Source organism: Giraffa tippelskirchi, chromosome X (assembly GCF_054371585.1).
Source record: "Giraffa tippelskirchi isolate mGirTip1 chromosome X, T2T-mGirTip1v1.2.pri, whole genome shotgun sequence".
In the NCBI taxonomy this organism is placed as follows: Eukaryota; Metazoa; Chordata; class Mammalia; order Artiodactyla; family Giraffidae; genus Giraffa; species Giraffa tippelskirchi.
In genome coordinates, this window is record NC_137289.1 from 31,893,946 (window position 1) to 31,917,670 (window position 23,725).

Sequence of the window (23,725 nt, forward strand, 5' to 3'; positions counted from 1 at the left end):
GTTTTGTGTATTTACTTCAGCTTGTTGTTACTTAACATACAAAAATGCACATATTTAATATATACATTTCGATGCGTTTGGACATATATACAAAACCATGAAACCATCACAATGTTGTTATTTGTTTTAAGAGAAGAAATAATCTGGTTTTTCTAAAGATTCTATTTATTTATTTGTCTGCACTGGGTCTTTGTTGCGGCAGGGCAGATCTTCCATCTTCATTGCAGTATGTGGGCTCTTTAGTTGCAGCATGTGAACTCTTAGCTGCTGTGTGTGGCATCCAGCTCCTCGACCAGGGTTCCAACCCGGGCCCCCAGCATTGGGAGTGCAGAGTCCCAGCCACTGAACCACCAGAGAAGTCCCAATGCTGGTATTTTTAAATCCAGAGTTTACTGCGGTTTTCTTTGGGCACAGTGGCATGGCCAAGGGCTGGGGAGAGCCAGTTCCATAAGGTTCTGTGCCTGGATGCTCCCCCTCCCCATTCTTCAGTCCCTCCTTCCTCTGGGATAGGCAACTGGAGAAGACTCTCTTCCTCTGCCAGCAAATGACCCCCTCCTCCACCCCAACCCCCAGCTACAAGGGGAACTTGGCTGAGGGCCTTCTCCTTCTCCTCACAAACCCTTTCCTGGGTGGTTTCTACCTGGGAATTCCATTTGAAGAAGAAAGGCAAGGTCTTCCTGCTTCTTTTAAATAATGTGATTATCCTGCATCAGTGCTCAGGGACCACTCCTCCTGGCTTCAGGCAGCACTCAACCAAGAGCCTTCTTTGCAGTAGTAAATTAGCTGGAACCCAGGTTCTCTCCAGGATGTTGAAGGTGACAGGATATATCTGAAGGCCACATGATCAGCTCTGAGCTGGGGAGGGAGGGCTATGGTTTCCACCTCTGGGAGAGGGGAGGGAGAGGGAAGAGTCTTACACTGGCCTAGACAGAGTCTCCTCTTGCATTTCCTCTACAGAGCCAGGAACTCCCCCTCCCACTAGAGTGGTTTCTATCTGCGCCGCCCCCAACCCCACATACCCTCCACAAAAGGGAAAGCGGGGAACAGAACTATGAGAGAATCAGGTTAACACCCAGCTCCCTCTTCTCCATAAAGCCCTATGAGCTGCCCCTGTAGAAGTGGCCCTTGGGGTCCTTGCCTCTGACCTCGTCACCATGAATGTGGCTCAGGCCTGCCTGGGAACACACTCTCCTCCCTTGGAGACTCACGCCACCCGTCTTGCACATCTCGGTGGTCCCAGTGGGGCAGAGAGGGGGGAGGATGGGTGTTGGAGATGAGGGTGGAAGAGAACGGATGCGTCTGTGTACACTCCTCCTGGGCACCTGGGAAACGTCGGAGATGTGCGTGGCCTACTGATGGTGACTGTGGCTCAGCAGTTTCCATCAGATGCACTAACCTATGTGACACACAGAACAAATATGCAGAGAATTCACAACTTTATTGAAAATACAGAAAACGTGCCCTAAAACAGTGGGTCAATGACTCAGCATTTGTATTTAACACACTTGGCAGGCACTGTGTGCCTGATGGTGAGGTATCAGAACTTCATTCTGGCTCAAAGGCACTTTCACCAAAGCTGTCAGAGAGACCATTCAAGAGGAACCGGGGCTACAGAAAGGCCACTGGTGGTAGGGGACCAGGAAAGGCCCTGTGAGGGCGGCCGGAGTGAACGGAGGGTGGTGGAATCCAGGGCAGAGGAGGCAGAAACAAAGGGGGTAAGGTTAGCATGGGCAGCAAGAGCAGCATGGGGGGCATGGGCGGCATGGGGGCATGGGGGCCATGGGCGGCATGGGCAGCAAGAGCAGCATGGGGGGCATGGGCGGAATGGGGGGCATGGGCAGCATGGGGGGCATGGGCAGCATGGGCATCAGCTCCAGGGGCATCGGCTCCAGAAGGACCCAGTCCCAATTTGGCTCCTGAATGAGGATGGTGATGCAGGGTCCACCCCAGTTGCTGACCACAGGGTAGGCCGGGAGCTGAAGGGGTGCACCTCTGAACCTCAGTGCTCTCTGGCATTTCTTCCACATGGTCCTTCTATGCTTAAACCACACCTCCAATCAGAGAGAAAAACGGGCTGCGTTAGTACATGGAGCATTTAATGTCAGACAGGAAAAAACAGAGCGGGGAAATCTTGGTGACTTGAAGATGGGAAACTGCACCAGGAGAAGAAGCTATTTCCTTCTGGTTAAAAGTTTTTAGGACATTTACTTAAAGGCCCTGCCATCAGTCCCCCACCCCACCCCCAGCAAATGAGCACCGACGATGTGCCTGGCTCTGGACTGGCTTATGGCCTCGTCTGTCCCCCCACCTATTACTATTCCTGCCCCTAACCCCACTCACTAGGCAGGTGCGCCTTCGTGATGGGGGAAGTTGAGCACAGGATAAAGTGGGTGCCTTTTAAAATCATACTGAGAGGAACGGGACCCATTTTGAATGACCCGTCTTTGGTGCACAGTAAATAATCAATAGGCGCGGGCTGGATTTGTAAATAAAAGCTGTCCTCGGGGACCGATGCGACGGTCATAGAGACAGAGCTGGTGTTGCCAGGGAGGTTTGGTCGTGGGGGCCCAGGCACTCTGTGGCTCGTCTGCTGACACCAGTGGAGCTGAAGCCCTGGACACCGCCTTAGTACTAGACTGCAGATCAGAGAGGTTTAGACTGCTGCTGCTGCTGCTGCTGCTGCTTAGTGGCTTCAGTCCTGTCCGACTCTGGGCGACCCCATGGACTGCAGCCTGCCAGCCTCCTCTGTCCATGGAACAAACTTCGCCCAAATTGACCGACATTCTTAAATCTTGGCCAGCCAAGAGATGGGGGCGGGGGGAGGAGGCAACCACTGTTGTCTTTCTCAGTTCTGCACTCTCCAGCCTGTCCCACCCTCCAAACCTGCCTGCGCTCAGGACCCAGTCAGCTCCCTCTGCTCTGAGTGTGGCTGCAAGGCCTTGGACCAGAGTCTCTGGTTCCCAGCATGGCCCTGCTCTCTAGGTGCTGCCACTCAACCAGCAGGGCCCCATCGTCCCCTCATGCTTAAGGCAAGAGGGTGCAACCTGCATATTAGGAAGATAATCGACAACCACCCGGGTCAGGATTCACAAAATGGCTCCTTCTGAAATATGAGCCAACTCTTAACAACTGAAAGAAAAACCTGTGCTGTGGGTGCCACTGCTCCCTCAGCATCCCACTTATTGGAATTACATCATATTTAATAGTTTTGCATGTTTTCACACCGCAAATTTTACATGAAACCAAGGGCCTCCTCTCTCTACCGCCTCATTTTTCCTCTCCCATCCTTAGTATCTGGGCTCTTCTGATGCATGAATATGTAGTCTTAAGGAGCCAGATTAATAGAGCTCCTTTTGAAGGGGGAGATAGAGTGTACCAGGGATCAAATCTGCATAAAGATAAGCAAAATGCAAAACTGGCTAACTGAAGTTCTGGCGGCTACTACTTCCATATTCCCAGTACTGCTTTCATAGAGTAACTCTTGCTGTGTGTGAAAACAAGGGGAGATGTCTATTAAATATTTCTTTGGGAAATTCGTGCCATAGAATTTGGAAATAGGTGGGAACATTCTCTCTTTTCCCTTAGTTGTTTCCTGTGGGTCCTTTTCCCTTCAGAGCTCCACTAAGAGACCACTATGTAAACCCAGGAGAAGCATGTCACCAAAACTTCAGGTTTTCTTTCCCAGTGAGCTTGCTTTGCCTGCATGAAAGAGCAGAGGCCCGGGCCTCCCAAGCCCTGGCCAGACCTGACTGTGATCCTAGTCCCTGGCCTTAGGCTCCCAGCCTTGCTTTCCAGACCTCCCCACCCCAACCAGGTCTGCAGCCCGCATCCATCACCACCCTCACACAAGGGCTCTGCAGCAAAGTGAATAATAATACCTTCCTGATTTTTCTTCCTTCCTTCCTTAATTTTCTACTTTAAAAAAATATTCCCTTGATACAACTTACTCTGTTCTAAAAACAACTATTCAGTTTCTGTGCCTTGAGGTACCGAGTAGTCATTACCATCTAAGTAAATGGGCAAGTACTTCGAGTTAACACAAGGAAGCTACTGGCTTGGAGCCATGGACCGTGGGCCATCAGAGAGAGATTCTTCAAAACCAATCCCTGAAAATAGTACGAAAAGGGCAGAAAAAAATCCTTAGCCATTAGAAATTGCTCAAAATAATATTCACTGATACATCTGGCAGTTTCATAATGTTGCATATATGCAGTATCTCCAATAAATATATTGATAGTGTCCAATTTTCTCAAACTCACCTTTCTAGGTCAGTGGAAATTTATTCAACTTATTTTAATATATATATTTAGACAAATTCCTAAGGGTCGCACATCTTTCCTCCATCTCCATCATAATGCACAACCGACTATGTTAGCAAAGTTTTCAGACTGCACATCAAACAATTTCAGAAAATTAAAATTTACAGCTGAAACTCTACACTGCTCTGAGTGAGTGTGAGTATGTGTCTGCTCAGTTGTGTCCGCCTCTTTGCGACCCCAGAGAGCCTGCCAGGCTCCTCTGTCCATGGTATTTTCCAGGCAAGAATACTAAAGCAGGTTGCCATTTCCTTCTCCAGGAGGTCTTCCTAAAACAGGGATGGAACCCCCGTCTCTTGTGTCTCCTGCGTTGCTCTACCAAACACACAAGAACAACAGCAGGAGGATCGGGCACTTGGAATTGTAAATTATCCCCCTCCCCATCAGTCTCAGCTAAACTAAACGTACATTTGTTGCTCATATGTTGCGTCCTGAGGTGAATTATTCCCTTACCCAAATGCCTGAATACTTGAAAATTCACTCCTTGCAGAAAGAGCTGATGCCTGGCTTACGTATTTTAGATAATTTAGTATACTTGGACCCCCTTTGTGTGCTGAGTCACTCAGTCGTGTCCAACTCTTTGTGACCTCGTGGACTGTAGCCCACCAGGCTCCTCTGTCCATGGGGATTCTCCGGGCAAGAATACTGGAGTGAGTTGCCACTCAAGGGGTGGACCCCCTTATAACCCAGCTATTTGGTGCATTAATTTGAATAATTCCTAAGTCAGACTCAGTCCCAACATGAGTCCACAGAGAATTGCCCCTAAAGGATATCAGTGTTAGAAGGAGTTTACTTTACTGAAGTTCCCAAAGCCCCAGAAGTTCCAATCTTACTTCCCAAACATAGTGAAGGCTACAAAAACAAACCAACGTGAGAATGTCCAGGACAAGGTATCCAGTTCCTGAAGTGGGTTTTAGAAGAGCTGTTACGCCAAAGTGCTTTTTCCCAGTTTATTCACCTGCATTCTATCTTCAGTCACTCCCATGCGTCTTGCAAGGTCCTGTCTGAGGGGGAATAATTACAAACATTCAGCATTTGACATTATGCATGAAATGAAATGTATGTTGTACATTTCTCACTATTTAAAATATTTATTCAGAGTAGCCAAGATAACAGCATAGGAAAACTCTGAGCTCACTTCCTCCCTTGGGCACACCAAAATTACAACTATATACAGAGAAGCTCTTGATGAGAATGACCTGAAAGGTGAGCAGACAAGATCTTCCACAACTACAGCTATAAAGAAGGAAACACGATAAGATGGACAGGAAGGGTGGAGAAGGGGTATAGTCAAGACTCACACCCACAGGTCGGAAACCCATATGTGCAGTGCTTAGTCGCTCACCGGTGTCCCACTCTTTGCGATGCCATGGACTGTAGCCCACCAGGCTCCTCTGCCATGGGGATTCTCCAGGCAAGAAAACTGGAGTGGATTGCCAAGCCCTCTTCCAGGGGATCTTCCCAACCCAGGAGTCGAACCCAGGTCTCCCGCATTGCAGGGGGACTCTTAACCATCTGAGCCACCAGGCAACCCATATACAGGAAGATAATTATAATTGAAGAGATTTACCACAAGAAGCAAGGGGTCTGAGCACACTAGATTTCCTAGCCTGGGGTCCTGAGCCGGGAAGATAAGCTCTCGGAACATTTGGCTTTGAAGGCCAGCAGGGCTTCCTTTCAGGAGACCCGGGGGCTGTGAGAAATTGAGACTCCACTCGGAAAGGATGAACCCAAAATCTCACATGCTCCAGGACCCAGGGCAGAAGCAGTGATTTGAAAGGAGCCTCGGTCAGACCTGCCTGTGGATCCGGAGAATCTCCTGAAGAGGCAGGAAACAACTACCGCTCACCCTGGGGACAAAGACGCTGGCAGCAGCCAGTTTAAGGTGCTCGTTGGACCGTGAGGACTCTGCTGCTGGCAAGGGCCATTTTGAAATCTTCCCTCTAGACTATTAGTACTGTGACCCAGCCCTCCCACCAGTCTATTGGCACTAATCCCGACACACCCCAAACCAAGCAGCTAGCCAGGCAGGGACACAGCCTCACTCACCAACAAGTCAGTTGCCATAGGACCTCCTGAGTCCCCAGTCACCCAAGAACCAGACTTGCCCGCCAGAGGTCCCAGGACCCAGCCCCAAACACCAGTGGGGCCAGCAGCCTCTGCACTAGGCAACGCCTGGTAACCAACAGACCTGGGGTCCACCCATGGTAGTCAGCCCACCACAACAGAAGGGCTCATGCAGCCCATACAGAAAGCACCCCTGGAGCATATAGCTCTCTCTGACGACCGGAGGAAGTGACACAGTATATTTAATGTGATCAAAGGAAAAAATCTACAACAAAGAATACTCTACCTGGAAAAGCTATCATTCAGAGTTCAAGAAGAGATAAAGACTTTTAGAGACAAGCAAAAGCAAAGTGTTCGACACCACAAAACATGCTTTAAAAGAAATGTTAAAGGAACTTCTCTAAGCAAAAAAGAAAAAGGCTATTAATACAAATAAGAAAAGAGTAAAAAGTAAAGTTATAAGCTTTTACACAGCAAAGGAAGCCATAAAGAAAACGAAAGTCCATAGGGTTTACGAAATAGTAGAAAATATTTGTGAATGATGCAATCGACATGAGCTTAACTTTCAAACACTTCATACAACTCAATAACAGCAACAAAAAACAACCCAATCAAAAAATGAGAAGACTAAATAGACATTTCTCCAAAGAAGACATGTATGTGTGTGTGTGCACACATGTGCTCTACTGTGTCCAACTCATTGTGAATGTGTGGGACTGGAGCCTGTCAGGCTTCTCTGTCCATGGAATTTCCAAGCCAAGAATCCATGGGGTCACAAAGAGTTGGACACAACTGCGCGCGCGTGTGCCCGCACACACACACACACGCACACACACACACACACGTGTCTTCTTTGGAGAAATCTCTCCTTTGGTCTTCTGCCCATTTTTTGATTGGGTTGGGTTTTTGTTGTTGTTTTTATTAAGTTGTATGAGCTATTTCTGTATTTTGGAAATTAAGCCCGCCCAGACATTTCTTCAAAGAAGACATATAGATGGCCATCAGGCACGTGAAAAGATTCTCAACACTGCTCATCCCACATCTGGGCATATATCTAGAAAAGAGAAAAACTCTAATTAGAAAAGATACACACACACCGATGTTCATAGTGGCACTGTTGACAACAGCTAAAACATGGAAGCACCCTAAGTGTTCATCAACAGATGAATGGATAAAGATGTGGTATGTATATGCAATGGAATATTACTCAGCCATAAAAAGAATGAAATTCTGCCTTTTGTAACCATGTGGATGCACCTGGATAGTATTAGGCTAAGTGAATTAATTCCAACAAAGACAAACACCGTAAGATATCACTTACATGCAGAATTCAAAAAAAACAGTACACATGAACTTTTTTACAAACAGAAACAGATTCACAGACGTAGAAAACATATTTCTGGTAACCGAGGAGGGGGAATGAATTGGGAGTATGAGATTAACAGATGCACACTACCATATATAAAATAGATAAACAACAAGGATTTACTGTATAGCACAGGGAAGGTTATTCACTATCTTATGATAAACTGTAAAGGAAAAGAATCTGAAAAAGAATACATATACACAACATGTATACGTAAGTATAACCAAAAACACTATCTATATAAACCTCATGGTAGCCACAAACCAAAAATCTATAATGGACACACATACAACAAAAGAGAAAGCAATCCAAACATAACACTAAAGAAAGCCATCAAATCACAAAGGAAGAGCGCAAAGAAGAAGAAAAGAACAAAAAGAAAAGAATTAACAAAATGGCAGTAAATATATACTTACCAATAATTACTTTAAATATAAATGGAATAAACGCTTCAATTAAAAGACACAGAGTGGCTGACTGGACACAGAAACAAAACCCACGTACATGCTGCCTACAGGAGTCTCCCTTCAGATCTAAAGACTCAGACAAAAAGAGAGAGGATGGAAAAAGGTATTCATGCAAATGTCAATCAAAAGAAAGCTGGGGTAGCAACACTTGTATCAGATAAACTTGTCTTTCAAACAGAGACCATAACAAGAGACAAAGAAAGACTACATAATGAACATGCAATCAGCTCAAGAAGATGTAACAACTGTAAATATATAGGCAGCCAACATAAGAGCACCTAAAATACATACAGTACATACAAACAAACATAAAGGAGAAACTGACAGTAAGCATCACATTCAGGACTTTGCCACCCCACTTACATCAACGGACAGATCATCCAACAGAAAATCCATAAGGAAACACTGACCTCAAGTGACATATTAGACTTAATGGACTCATAGAGCATCCCATCCAAAAGCAGCAGAATACACGTTCACATTTTAGGAATGTCGACATTTTAGGAATCAGTGAACTAAGGTGGACTGGAATGGGTGAATTTAGCTTGGATGGCCATTATATATACTACTGTGGGCAGGAATCCCTTAGAAGAAATGGAGTGGCCATCATAGTCAACAAAGGAGTCCAAAATGAAGTACTTGGATGCAATCTCAAAACCGACAGAATGATCTCTGTTCATTTCCAAGGCAAACCATTCACCATCACAGTAATCCAAGTCTACGCCCCGACCAGTAACGCTGAAGAAGCTGAAGTTGAACGGTTCTATGAAGACCTATAAGACCTTCTAGAACTAACACCCCCCAAAAGATGTCCTTTTCATTATAGGGGACTGCAATGCAAGAGTAGAAAGTCAAGAGATATCTGGAGTAACAGGCAAATTTGGCCTTGGAGTACAGAATGAAGCAGGGCAAAGACTAATAGAGTTTTGCCAAGAGAACGCACTGGTCATAGCAAACACCCTCTTCCAACAACACAAGAGAAGACTCTACACATGGACATCACCAGATGGTCAACACCGAAATCAGATTGGTTATATTCTTTGCAGCCAAAGATGGAGAAGCTCTATACAGTCCGCAAAAACAAGACCAGGAGCGGACTGTGGCTCAGATCATGAACTCCTTATTGCCAAATTCAGACTTAAATTGAAGAAAGTAGGGAAAACTACTACACCATTCAGATATGACCTAAATTAAATCCCTTAGGATTGTACAGTGGAAGTGACAAATAGATTGAAGGGATTAGGTCTGATAGACAGAGTACCTGATGAACTATGGACAGAGGTTCATGACATTGTACAAGAGGCAAGGATCAAGATCATCCCCAAGGAAAAGAAATGCAAAAAGGCAAAATGGCTGTCTGAGGAGGCCTTAGAAACAGCTATGAAGAGAAGAGAAGCGAAAGGCAAAAGAGAAAAGGAAAGATATACCCATTTGAATGCAGAGTTCCAGAGAATAGCAAGGAGAGATAAGAAAGACATCCTCAGCAATGAATGCAAAGAAATACAGGAAAACAGCAGAATGGGAAAGACTAGCAATCTCTTCAAGAAAATTAGAGCCCGGCGGCCTCTAGGTTGCGGCGGGGAGGGGCCGCGGCGGCGGGCGGAGCCCTCGGAGCCAGCCTCCAGGGCGCGGGTGTCCGCGCCGCCGCCTGGCCCGCCGCCTGGCCCGCCGCCCGGGTCGGGTGAGGTGGGGGCCGTGCACGGCTCTGGTCCCCCCCGGCCCGTCCCCCTCCGGACCGGGGCGTGCCGCCCGGTGGCTCTCCGTCCGCTCCTCGCTCCTCACGCAGCCCCTCCGCACGACCCCGAGCGGAGGCGCCGAGAGAAAGTGAGGAAGAGCAGGCTGCGGGAGGGCCTGGATTTGCTAGTGGAACTAGGTTTTTCCCGAAAGAGGTGACAGAATAACTGAGAAGAATCTGCTGGACTGTGGAGTCCAGTCCTGAGCTCAGTAGGGAAATAGCAAGCTCATCTATAACCAGATCTACAGCATATACTTTTTTTAAGAATCAACATTGAGCAATTTTCTGAAAGTAAACCGTGAAAGCCCTCTTGGAGGCCGCACACCTGTCTGCGAACTTGAACCTGAGAAATGGACGTTTTTTCCATCAGGGTGATCTCCTTCTTCAGCTGAATCATCAGAAGTGGTGAGAAGAAGAGACCCCCTACCCAACCAAACTGCTTCAGACAAATTCAATCAGTCTATCAAGGAATGGAGCTGTGCAGCGTGGCCAGATCACCATCTGCCTGCACCACCACTGAGCTGTCTCTCTAGGACTGCCACCTACATGTAGGCTGCACCCAGTGCAGGGCATCTGGCTGAGGCAGGGGTTGGGAGTGAAATCCTGCTCCATTCACCAAGCCAAGTTTATTGGTGCCTGGCCAAATGATGTGGCTTCTTTTTCTGATTTGCAGCAGTGCACCCTGTACGGTCTAGTGGCATGTCTGACCATCCCCATCCCATACCCCAGTCCTATCTGAGATTCTCTTCCTTACCTCAGATGGATTCAAGATTTTCATGAACAAATTAGGTGTCTTGCAAAAGATGAAACGTTTGACCCCAATTGAAATTAATTTCATAGGTGAAGCTCAAAATATTACCATATGTAGGAATTATGTATATATTTATACATGTATGCATATACAGTTAAGTAGATACCATTGTCTATGTATCAGAAGTTAGCACAGTTTAAATGGGTAAATGTTTAAAATAAAACTATTTGGGGTATTTGAAAAAAAAAAAAAGAAAGAAAATTAGAGATACCAAGGGAACATTTCATGCAAAGATGGGCTCGATAAAGGACAGAAATGGTATGGACCTAACAGAAGCAGAAGATATTAAGAAGAGGTGGCAAGACTACACAGAAGAGCTATACAAAAAAGTTCTTCATGACCCAGATAACCACGATGGTGTGGATCACTCACCTACAGCCAGACATCCCGGAATTCGAAGTCAAATGGGCCTTAGGAAGCATCACTACAAACAAAGCTAGGGGAGGTGATGGAATTCCAGTTGAGCTATTTCAAATCTTAACAGATGATGCTGTGAAAGTGCTGCACTCAATATGCCAGTAAATTTGGAAAACTCAGCAGTGGCCACAGGACTGGAAAAGGTCAGTTTTCATTCCAATCCCAACGAAAGGGAATGACAAAGAATGCTCAAACTACCACACAATTGCACTCCCCTCTCACGCTAGGAAAGTAATACTCATAATTCTCCAAGCCAGGCTTCAACAGTACGTCAACAATGAACTTCCAGATGTTCAAGCTGGATTCAGAAAAGGCAGAGGAACCAGAGATCAAATAGCGAACATCCGTTGTATCATCGAAAAAGCAAGAGAGGTCCAGAAAAACATCTATTTCTGCTTTAATGACTATGCCAAAGCCTTTGACTGTGTGGACCACAGCAACTCTGGAAAATTCTTAAAAAGATGGGAATACCAGACCACCTGACCTGCTTCCTGAGAAATCTGTATGCACGTCAGGAAGCAACAGTTAGAACTGGACATGGAACAACAGACTGGTTCCAAATCGGGAAAGGAGTAAGTCAAGGCTGTTTACTGTCACCCTGCTTATTTAACTTATATGCAGAGTACATCATGAGAAACGCTGGGCTGGAGGAAGCACACGCTGGAATCAAGATTGCCAGGAGAAATATCAATAACCTCAGATATGCAGATGACACCACCTTTATGGCAGAAAGTGAAGAAGAAATAAAGAGCCTCCTGATGAAAGTGAAAGAGTAGAGTGAAAAAGTTGGCTTAAAGCTCAGCGTTCAGAAAACTGAGTTCATGGCATCTGGTCCCATCACTTCATGGCAAATAGATGGGGAAACAGTGGAAACGGTGGCAGACTTTATTTTTGGGGGCTCCAAAATCACTGCAGATGGTGACTGCAGCCATGAAATTAAAAGATGCTTGCTCCTTGGAAGAAAACTTATGACCAACCTAGACAGCATATTAAAAAGCAGAGACATTACTTTGCCAACAAAGGTCCGTCTAGTCAAAGCTATGGTTTTTCCAGTAGTCACGTATGGATGTGAGAGTTGGACTATAAAGAAAGCTGAGCGCTGAAGAATTGATGCTTTTGAACTGTGGTGCTGGAGAAGACTCTTGAGAGTCCCTTGGACTGCAAGGAGATCCAACCAGTCCATCCTAAAGGAAATCGGTCCTGAATGTTCATTGGAAGGACTGATGCTGAAGCTGAAACTCCAATACTTTGGCCACCTGATGGGAAGAACTGACTCATTGGAAAAGACCCTGTTGCTGGGAAAGATTGAAGGCAGGAGGAGAAGGGGATGAAAGAGGATGAAATGGGTGGATGGCATCGCTGACTCAATGGACATAAGTTTGAGTAAACTCCGGGCGTTGGCGCTGGACAGGGAGGCCTGGCATACTGCAGTCCACGGGATCACAAAGAGTCAGACACGACTGAGCAATTGAACTGAACTGAACTGAACGCGTTCTCAAGTGTACATGGAACATTCTCCACAAAACAAGTCTCAATAAATTTACGAAAATTTAAATGGTATCAAACATCTTTTCCAACTACAGTGCTGTGAGACTAGAAATCAACTACAAGGAAAAAAACTTCAAAAAAAACACAAACACATGGAGGCTAAACAAAATGCTACCGAACAATGAATAAGTCATCGAAGAAATCAAAGATGAAATAAAGAAAAAATCCAGCAACAAATGAAAATGAAAACACAATAATCCAAAGTCTATGGGATGCACTAAAAGCAGTTTTCAGAGGGAGGTTTGTAGTAATTCAAGCTTACTTCAGGAAATAAGAAAAATCTCACATAAGCAACCTAACCGCACACCTAAAGGAACTAGAAAAAGGAGAACCAGCAAAACCCAAAGTTAGTACAAGGGAGAAATCATAAAGATCAGAGAAGAAATAAATGAAATAGATTTTAAAATATATAAAATAGCAATGCAAATAAGAGTTGATTCTTTGAAAATGTAAATGAAATTAATAAATGTTTAGCCAGACTCATCAAGAAAAAAGAGGGTCCAAATCGATAAAATCAGAAATGAAAAAGAAGTTACAATCAACACCACAGAAATACAAAAGATCATAAGAGACTACTATGAACAATTATTTAGACATCAATAAAATGATAACCTAGAAGAAATTAACAGATTCCTAGATATGTACATTCTCCCAAGGCTGAAGCAAGAAGAAATAGAAAATTTGAACAGATCAATTACTAGTGATGAAACTGAATTGGAAAATTAAAAAGGATGTATTTATTTTACAGCAGCAGGAATATAGCCAATATCTTATAATAACTTCAAATGAAGGATAATCTATAAACATTTTCAGTCAGTATGTTGCACATCTGAAACTCATAGAATATTTGAAATCAACTACACCTCAATGAAACAGACATCAGTAATCACGAGAGCAATGCAAACCCAAACTACAATGAGATGTCACCTCACACAGGTCAGAATGGCTCTCAAGAAGAAGACTCCAAATACCACATGTTGGAGAGCACGCGGGGAAAGAGAGCGCTTGCGCACTGTTGGCGGGAGTGTAAACCGGTGCAGCCACCGCGGGGAACAGTATGAGGTTCTTCACAAAATTAAAACCAGAACCACCGCATGACCCAGAAATTTCAATCCTGCGCATATATCTGGAAACAAAACAAAACACTACCTCAGAAAGCTACACGCACCCATGTTCATGCAGCATTATTCACAACAGCCAAGATATGGAGGAAACGTAAGTGTCCATCATCATGCTGCTGCTGCTGCTGCTAAGTCGCTTCAGTCGTGTCTGACTCTGTGCGACCCCATAGACGGCAGCCCACCAGGCTCCGCCGTCCCTGGGAGTCTCCAGGCAAGAACACTGGAGTGGGTTGCCATTTCCTTCTCCAGTGCATGAAAGGGAAAAGTGAAAGTGAAGTCGCTCAGTCGTGTCCGACTCTTAGCGACCCCACAGCCGGCGGCAGCCCGCCAGGCTCCTCCATCCATGGGATTTTCCAGGCAAGAGTACTGGAGTGGGCTGCCATTGCCTTCGAAACGGATTAAGAAGATAAGGTATAGACATACAATAGAATACTACTCAACGTGACAAAGAATGAAATTTTGCCATCTGCAACAACATAGATGGACTGGGAGGGTATTATGCTTAATGAAATAAATAAGTAGGACAGAGAAAGGCAAATAGTGTATGATATCACTTATATGTGAAATCTAAAAATGAAAACAAACTATTGAATATAACAAAAAAGAAACAAGTCTCATAGATATAGAGAATAAACTAGTGGTTACCAGTGAGGAGAGACAGGAGAGAGGGACAAGATAGGGGTAGTGGATTAATAAGTACAAACCGCCATCTATAAAATAAATAAGCTACAAGGATATATGGCACAATCCAGGGAATATAGCCAATATTTCATAAGAACTATAGTGGAGTACAACCTTTAAAAATTGTGACCTCGCCTTCTCCCACAGAGTCCAGGAGTCTGTTCTTTATGTCTGTGTCTCTTTTGCTGTGTCAGAGAAATCGTGACATCTTTAATCTACCACAGATCCCAATATTCGATGTGTATAATCCTAATCATTGTAACATGTTTTTTTTTAAAGCAGAAAAAATTGGAAATAACCTGAACATCCATCACTGGAATTAAATAAGTTTAAATTATCTTAGTAAGTTAGTTTAAATTTATAAAATTAAATACTATGCACCCATTAAAAACAATGGGGATATTTTTAATAAAATATTATAAAAATATTACCATGAGATATTTTGAGTAAAAAAAGCACGGGTTAGTATGTGTGTAGTATGGTACCATCTGTGTGAAAGGAGGAAAATAAAATGCATTTGTATTTACTTGTATTTGCACGAAACAGCTATGGAATATGCATTCTTGTTGGGGGTGATATCACCACTGAAGGGGTAAAAATTGGTTCTTGTGTGGGAGGAATCTGAATATTTTTGTGTAAGGAGCACAGTTATATGTAGAGTACAAAAACAGATACACAGTATACCTGTGTATTCAAATTAAAGGAGGAGCCAATAATCAGGAAGAAATGTCTTCAAAGCCTCCTCAGGAGAGTGACGATGCAAAAAGGTTTGCGGGAAAAAAGGATGAGAGACATCCTTTTCTAGAAGGATGTAAAGAAATGAGTCCAGATGGCTGTCTGAGAGAGCAGAAATGAGTTACTGGGAAAAGGAAGGGACAAGAATAAGGATGTTCAGTGTGTTCTCGTTCATATTTTTAGTGTTGGAATCATGGGACAATAGCATCTATCTAACTTTAAAAAACTGTTGTGTGAAAATTGTATAAATCTTAATTATGCTGAATTGGGTAAAAAAAAGATACAAGCTTTTGGTTATAAGAAGAATAAGTACTAGTGATGTAGTATACACATGATGACTATAGTTAATACTCCCCTATGATGTATATGAAAATTAAGAGAATAAATCCTAAGAGTTCTCATTACAAGGAAGAAAATACTTTTTGATATCTATGTGAGATGATGAATGTTCACTACATTTATTGTGAACATGTAATCATTTCATGATGTGTATAAGTGAAAGCATTATGCTGTGTACCTTAAACCTGTACAGTGATATATGTCAATTTTATCCTAATATATCTGGAAGAAAAAAACTGAAAAAAAAAATAAAATAAAAAAAAAAACAGTAACTCTTTCATGAAATTGTAAGATATTAAATTACAAGATATAACATATAGTATAATGGTGCTAGATGCATATGACAACTATGTAATATAAATTATATCTGATTATAATGATCATAATCTGGTTACAATCATTGATTATATCTGGCTTTGTTATTTTCACATGCTATGTGAGTACCATATTTCTGAGAGTTTCTCTAAATTATCTCTTTTGTCTTTCCATTAATATCCACTACAATATTGTCACCTAAATCTTAAATAATTCTCAAATATGTCCTCTCCTCCATATCAGAGTTGCTGCTGCCTTTGTGTAGGCTATAATCTTCCAATGGTATTATAAAAATAAGCTCCTAATTCTATTTTGCAATTATCTAAACTTGATATAGAGTTTTATGTCTTCATATCTTTGCCCTAGAAGCATCTTTAGACATCATCATCAACTCTGTTGTATGGTTATATATTGATTCTGCCCAATATGTAGCAGTAAATATAAAAACAGAAATGATAGTTTAACTGGCTTGTATATAAAACTGTTCATTTTTTTAATGCAGAAATTTTCTTCACAAAGATAAATATATTATTGTGATATTCTGATACTATTGTTTTTATTAAAAAACACAATTCTAAATAAATACTTTGAAATCAAAAAAAAATGTGAATCACTATGTTGTACGCCTAAAACTTACGTAATATTGTATATCAACTATTCTTCAATTTTTTAAAAAAGGTAACTTTCAAGTCTCCACCAAAAGTCTATTAGAACTAATAAATGAATTCAGTAAAGTTTCAGGATTCAAGATTAATATATAGAAATGTGTTGCTTTTCTATACACTTAATAATAAGCTATCAGAGAAAGCAAGAAAACAATCCCATTTAAAATAGCATTAAAAAGAATAAAATACCGAAGAATAATCGTAACCAAGGAGGTTTGGTTTCACCAAAGGAAGCGCAATACACTTTCACCAAGTGAAAGACCTATACTCTGAAAACCATCAAACCCTGCTGAAGGCATTTAAAAATTATACCAAGAAATGCAAAGATAATCTATGTTCTTGGACTGGAAGAACTAATATCGCTAAAATGTCCATAAAACCCAAAGCAATCTACAGATTTAATGCAATTCCTATCAAAATACATGGCAGGGAAGGAAATCAAAAAAAAGAGGGGCTGTGTATATGTATAGCTCACTCATTTTGCTATACTGCAGAAACTAATACAACATTGTAAAGCAACTATACTCCAATGAAAATTAACTAAAAAACAAAAAGTACCTACAAAAAAGTGGAATATATGACATTGTTCACCCTACAATAAATTCACCCAAAAAAGAAATAATCCTGAAATTTATATGAAACCCTCATAAGACCCCCAAATGGCCAAAGTAATCTTGAGAAAAAAGAACAAAGCTGGAGGTCTCACACTCCCTGGCTTCAGACTATACCACAAAGCTATAGTCATCAATGCACTTCCCTGGCAGTCTAGTGGTTAAGACACCTGACACCGCCCTTTCACTACAGGGGGCTTGGGTTCCATCCCTGGACAGAGAAGATTCTGAATGCCATGGGGTGCGGCCAAAAAAAAAAAACAAAACAAAACACCTCAGTATGGTACTGGCATTAAAAACACATACACTAGAACAGACTAGAGAGTCCAGAAATAAACCCAAGTACTTACCGTCAATTACTCTATGACAAAGCAGGTAAGAACATACAATAGGGAAAAGAGTCACTTTAATAAGTGGTGCTAAGAATACTGGACAGCTGCGTGTAAAAGAAATTAGAACATTTTCTCACAGAACATTAAAAAATAAACTCAAAATGGATCAATGACCTAAAGGTAAGACCAGATACTATAAAACTCCTAGAGGAAAACATAGGCAGAACACTCTTTGACATAAATCACAGCGATAATTTTTGGGATCTGTCTCCTAAGGCAAAAGAAATAAAAGCAAAAACAAACAAATGAGACCTAATTAAACTTAAAGGCTTCTGCACAGCAAAGGAAACCATATACAAAGCAAAAGGACAACCTACTGGACGGGAGAAAATTTTTGCAAAGGATATTACTGACAAGGGGTTAATATCCAATATTTATAAAAACAGGTCGGGCTTCCCTCATAGCTCAGTTGGTAAAGAATCCACCTGCAATGCAGGAGACCCTGGTTCTATTCCTGGGTCGGGAAGATCTGCTGGAAAAGGGATAGGCTACCCACTTCAGTATTCTTAGGCTTCCCTTGTGTGGCTCAGCTGGTAAAGAATCTGCCTGCAATGCAGAAGACCTGGATTCGAGCCCTGGATTGGGAAGATCCCCTGGAGGAGGCAAAGGCTACCCACTCCAGTATTCTGGCCTGGAGAATTCCATGGACTGTAGAGTCCATGGGGTCACAGAGTCGGACACAACTGGGTGACTTTCACGCCACTTCATACAACTCAGTATCAAAAAACAAAGAACCTAATGCAAAAATGGGCAAAGACCTGAATAGACATTTTGCCAAAGAAGATACACAGATGGCCAACGGACATATGAAAAAAAAATGCTCAACACTGTTAATCGTCAGAGAAACGCAAATCAAAACCACAATGAGATCACCTCATACCTGTCAAATGGCTATCATCAAAAGGATAACAAATGTTGGCAAGGATGTGGAGAAAAGGGAATCCTACACTGTGGGAATGTAAACTGGTGCAGCCACTATGGAAAACAGTATGGAGGTTTCTCAGGAAAACTCAAATTAGAACTACCATACGATCCAGCGATTCCACTCTTGGGTAAATATCAAAGAAAACGAAAACAGTAATTCAAAATGATATCTGCACCTCAATGTTCATAGCAGCATTATTTACAACAGCCAAAAGATGAAAGCAACCTAAGTGCCCAGTAACAGATAAATGGATAAAGAAGATGTGATATATATATATATATATATATATATATATATATATATATATATATATACAATGGAATACTTCTGTCATAAAAATGAATGAAATTCTGCTATTTGTAACAATGTGGATGGACCTAGAGAGTACTATATTTAGTGAAATAAATCAGAGGCAGAAAGACAAACACTGTATGATTTCACTTACACGTGGAATCTAATAAGTGAAACAAATGAAAAAACGTAGCTAAACAGAGACAAAATTATAGATACAGAGGAAAAAAACAGGTGGTTGTCTGAAAGGAGGGGTGGGGGGAGGAGAGAAATAGGGGAAGGAGATTAAGAGGTAAAAACTTCCAGTTACAAAATCAATAACTGGTATGAAATGTATGGTGTGGGGAATATAGTCAATAATTATATAATATCTTTTATGGTGACAGACTTATGGTGATCATTTTTAAATGTATAGAAATAATGGTACACCCATGGCGGATTCATCTCAATGTATGGCAAAACCAATACAATATTGTAAAGTAAAAAAATAGATAAATAAATAAATTTAGAAATAATGAATCACTATTTTGCATAACAGGAACTAACATATTGTTGTAGGTCAGTTACACTTCAAAAGTAATCAAACTGAAAAAAAAGAGATTAGATTGGTGGTTACCAGAGGGAGTCAGGTGGGGGAACTGGGTGAAGGCAGTCAAAAGGTATAAATGATGAATGGATAAGGAAGCTGTGGTACATATACACAATGGAATATTACTCAGCCATTAAAAAAAATACATTTGAATCGGTTCTACTGAGATGGATGAAACTGGAGCCCATTATACAGAGTGAAGTAAGCCAGAAAGAAAAACAACAATACAGTATACTAATGCATATATATGGAATTTGAAAGATGGTAACGATAACCCTATATGCGAGACAGAATAAGAGACACAGATGCATGGAACAATTTTATGGACTCTGAGGGAGGAGGGTGGGACGTTCTGGGAGAATGGCATTGAGACATGTGTATTGTCATATGTGAAACAGAGCACCATTCCATGTTCGATGCATGTGACAAGGGCTCAGGGCCGGGGCAATGGGATGATCCAGAAGGATGGGATGGGGAGGGAGGTGGGTGGGGGGTCCAGGAAGGGGAACACATGTAAACCCATGGCTGATTCATGTCAATGTATGGCAAAAACTATTACAATATTGTAAAGTAATTAGCCCCCAACTAAAATAAATAAATTTATAAAAAATAAAAAAAATAAAAAAAAAAAAAATAAAAAAAAAAAAAAAAAAAAAGGTATAAATGAGATATAGGCAGTTCTGGACACCCAAATCAAGGGGCATCTTGAGTTTGACACTTGAGAAAGGGAGAAATTGGGCTGATTCTTAGAATTATCACACAGCAAAAGCCAACCGAACTTGGAGTAATCAAACTGAACAGAAAATACTGAGCCAAAGTTGATGCTATTTACCATCCTTTCTCATTAACTCATCTCCTACCACCATGGAGGTTTCCATGAAACGGTTTGCCTACAGCCTCTCCAATCAGTCCTCCTCTGTCTCTTGCAAGCTTCTGTCACTCTTTCAATATTCCCTAGCTCATTGAGTATTCCACCAGCCATTCAGTTGGGCAAATCAGAAATTCAGATATTTTTCTTAATCATTTCCCTTTACTCCTATGTCCAAATTACCATGAATCGCTATCAATTTTACCTGCTAAATACCTCTTTAATCTGTTCACTTCTATCCATTACCACACCATCACCTCTGGCCTTGCCTACTGAACAGCCTCCTAGGATCAAATCTCAGCCACATTCGAGCTGTGTGGATCTTGGGCAAGTCTCTTCACGTCTCTGGGCTTCAGTTTTTCTAACAGGTCAAGCAGGGATAAAAAAACAATAGCTGCCACATTCACATAGGGTTGTGAAGATTCAATGACAATCTGTAGGAAACCCTTTAGGGCAAGTGCTTAACACAGTAAGTACAATGTAAATGATAGCTTTTAAAATCTTTTCTGCATTCAGACACTCAGCAATCCATTCATTCTCCACTCTGTGGCTTGCTTTAGGGACAATTCTACCTCCGGCACAAACTTTAAGGGTAACTAAAAATTCAGTAATTAAGACAAAGGATGTTCTAACGTAGTATTTGGGCTTCCCTGGGGCTCAGCAGGTAAAGCTTCCTCTTGCAATGCCGGAGACCTGGGTTCGATCCCTGGGTTGGGAAGATCCCCTGGAGAAGCAAACTGCTATCCACTCCAGTATTCTGGCCCGGAGAATTCCATGGACTATACAGTCCGTGGGGTCTCAAAGAGTCTGACACGACTGAGCGACTTTCACTTTCACATTCAATGTAGTATTTACATTAACGCAAATATAATCCATGAATAACTGATGACCAATATTTTAAATCAAAGTAGAATCCAACCGCGCACGTGCTCCACCATACCTCCAGCGACTCATTTGTTAACTATGGGCCGACAGTTTCCCGACATGACTTATTCAAACTCCCCACCTTAATACTGACTCGATTCCCACCGGGCAGAGCCCCCGCCCCAGGCCCTGGGGTTTTCAACTCCAGAGCTGAGGACAGGGACCCGCTCGCCTCAGCCCGCGCCCCCGGAGCCGCCCGCTTACCGCATGGCCACGCTGAGATACGGAGTGTGGTGGAAAATTCTCTCCAGCTCCCGCATCTGCTCCAGCGTGAAGGTGGGCCGGGAGACTCGGTGGCGCCTGCCTGCCCCCCTCCAAACCTCGATGGCGGCTCCCCGGCGCTGCTCCTCCCCGCCCTTCTCTCCGCCCTCGCCGCCGCCCGCGCCCGCCTCAGCGTCTATCTCAGCCTTGGCGTAGCGGCTTCCCCCGTCTGGGGGGCCCGCATCTCCCGCGGCCACATTGCCGCCTTCCTTTTCTTCTCCTTCTTCGTATCCCGCCTCTTTCCCCTCCGCGGCTGCTCCCTGCTCAGGTTTGGACTGAGCCTTCGGCTCCTCTCCCTCTTCTCCAGGAAGCGAGATCTTCGCGGGCTCAGCCTCTGCAAGAGAAGAAACCCGAAGACAAAGGTCAGGCCGTCGAGCGAGCCCGCTGAGGAAGAGGAGGGAACCCGCCGCGTCTGAGGAGGAATCCTCCTGCTCGCCCCTCCCTAGGGAAATTCGTTTCCTGGTATCCTCTGAACCGAGTGCCCAGCCTGCCACTGACCGTGCACTTCTTCCCAATTGTCCTTGACCCCCAGCCTGAGGAAGCCCGCAACGACCGCGTCGGTGTCGCTATGGGCACTGTGGCCACGCTGCGGCTGAGGCTTCATGTTCCGACCGCTGTCCAGGAGGCTGTGCCTTCAGCGGAGGCTGTCCTGGGTCTCCCGAGATCCCGGCTCTAGACTCAGGGCTAGAAGCGGCGGCCCGCGATTCGGCACCGTTAGGGCTACACTGGCGTCGGGTCAGGACTAGAGTCCGGATAGACGCCCTCCGGGGGTTTATCGTCGGCTGCTGGGGGTTGGGTCGGCTGCAGTGCGCATGCGGCAGGAGCTTGGCGGTCCTGGCGGCAGGGGGAGGGAGGGGGGAGGAGGTATGGGGGGCAATTCTAGGTGCGCACCACAGGGGGCGCTGGTAGGGAGCATGAGTGAGAGCAGAACTCAGGCCCCCAAGTTGCAACTTAGCTGACCAAGTACTGCGCACTTGGTCCGGCGTCTTCCCAGACCGAGGGCCTGTGCCTGATTTGTGGATGGGAAGAACGGGCCCTCACCCTCGCTCCGTAGACCTTGGAGAAACGTTTGGGGACTAGCTCCTGGCTCAGCCCGCCATATCCAGCAGCCAGTACTAAGCAAGGAGAAGCAATCAAACTAATATGTTCACCCCTTGGTGTCGCCGGGGATTGGTTCTGGGACCCGCCAGGGATACCAAAATCTGCGGATGCTCGAGTCCCATAGCGGGCCCTCCGCATCTGCAGATGTGAAACCCATGGATATGGAGGGCCGTCTGTGTGTCTACAGAAAAAAACCCGTGTATAAGTGGACCAGCTAGGCCTTTGCTTGCTCTGAGTTTTTGCAGTGAGGCTGAAGTCCGAGTCTGCCATACTCCAGCGGTCTCCAGGAGCAGGAGTTCAGGGCTGGGTTTTCTGAGCAGGTGGGGTGCTCAGATGCGCTATGAAAACAAAACAAAACCCCAGCCCACTCCCTTAAGAAAGGCCCTTAGCCTATTTTAGTAACGAATCCACATCAAATATCAAGTGTGGAAACCTGCACAGTGTTTAGAACACTCAAGGGGTACAGAGAGCACCCCTTCCTTTTGTTTTTGCCTTTGTTGCAACTATGGATTGTGCTACATCTTTATAAACAGCCCCTATTGCTTCTGGCTGTAAATCCTCTAGAGGTATACATGTACCCTGGGGTGGACTCCTGTGGACGTGGCTAAATTACCTGCTTTCTTGCAGCTGCCTCCCCCACCCCCTTATCTCGCCTCATCATGTTTTCTAGAAACCTTCCTGAGCCCTTTCTGAGGAATAAATAAATTTTATTCATTGTCAAATAAAAGAGAGCCAGGCTAGATTGCAGGCTCTATGATTTTTCCTTGAAGAAGTGTTTTATGGATGCCCCAAGGCTTGTTAATATCCTAAATACTGAAAATAACTTCTAACAATGGGCCCTATACTTGACCATGTACTTATCTTGTGTTATCTTACACAACTGTTTTTGTCAACCCCATTTGAGATCAGAAACCAAATCATTTTTGTGGGCTCCTGAATGTATCATGGGACCAGGTCATCTCACCTACAGTGCCTAACGCATAATACCTTTTGCTTCATGTTTCTGGAGAGTGGCTAAGAAATTAACTAAAAAAGGGGTTGGTGACCAATTCTTTTTCAAAAAGATGGTAAGAGATGGCAATCTGATACCTCTTCCTGATTTTAACCAAGACGTTTCCTCCTCATGTTGGCCCTGGTTGAGTTCAGCAAGCCTCTGCCTCTCTTGGCTGGATATCTTATG

At 43.7% G+C, this 23,725-nt stretch overlaps 1 protein-coding gene across 1 annotated transcript; it reads right to left on the minus strand.

Annotated features, from left to right (window-relative positions):
• Positions 1 to 1,419: 1,419 nt before the first annotated feature.
• LOC145536017 (uncharacterized) lies at positions 1,420 to 22,722 on the minus strand. The gene is made up of 4 exons (XM_081564382.1): positions 21,943 to 22,722; positions 21,388 to 21,778; positions 5,275 to 5,320; positions 1,420 to 2,051 (listed from the first exon to the last, which is right to left on the minus strand). Exons 1-4 carry the CDS (start codon positions 22,046 to 22,048, stop codon positions 1,722 to 1,724), a joined length of 873 nt encoding a protein of 290 aa, XP_081420508.1. The 5' UTR covers positions 22,049 to 22,722; the 3' UTR covers positions 1,420 to 1,721.
• Between the last annotated feature and the right edge of the window lie 1,003 nt (positions 22,723 to 23,725).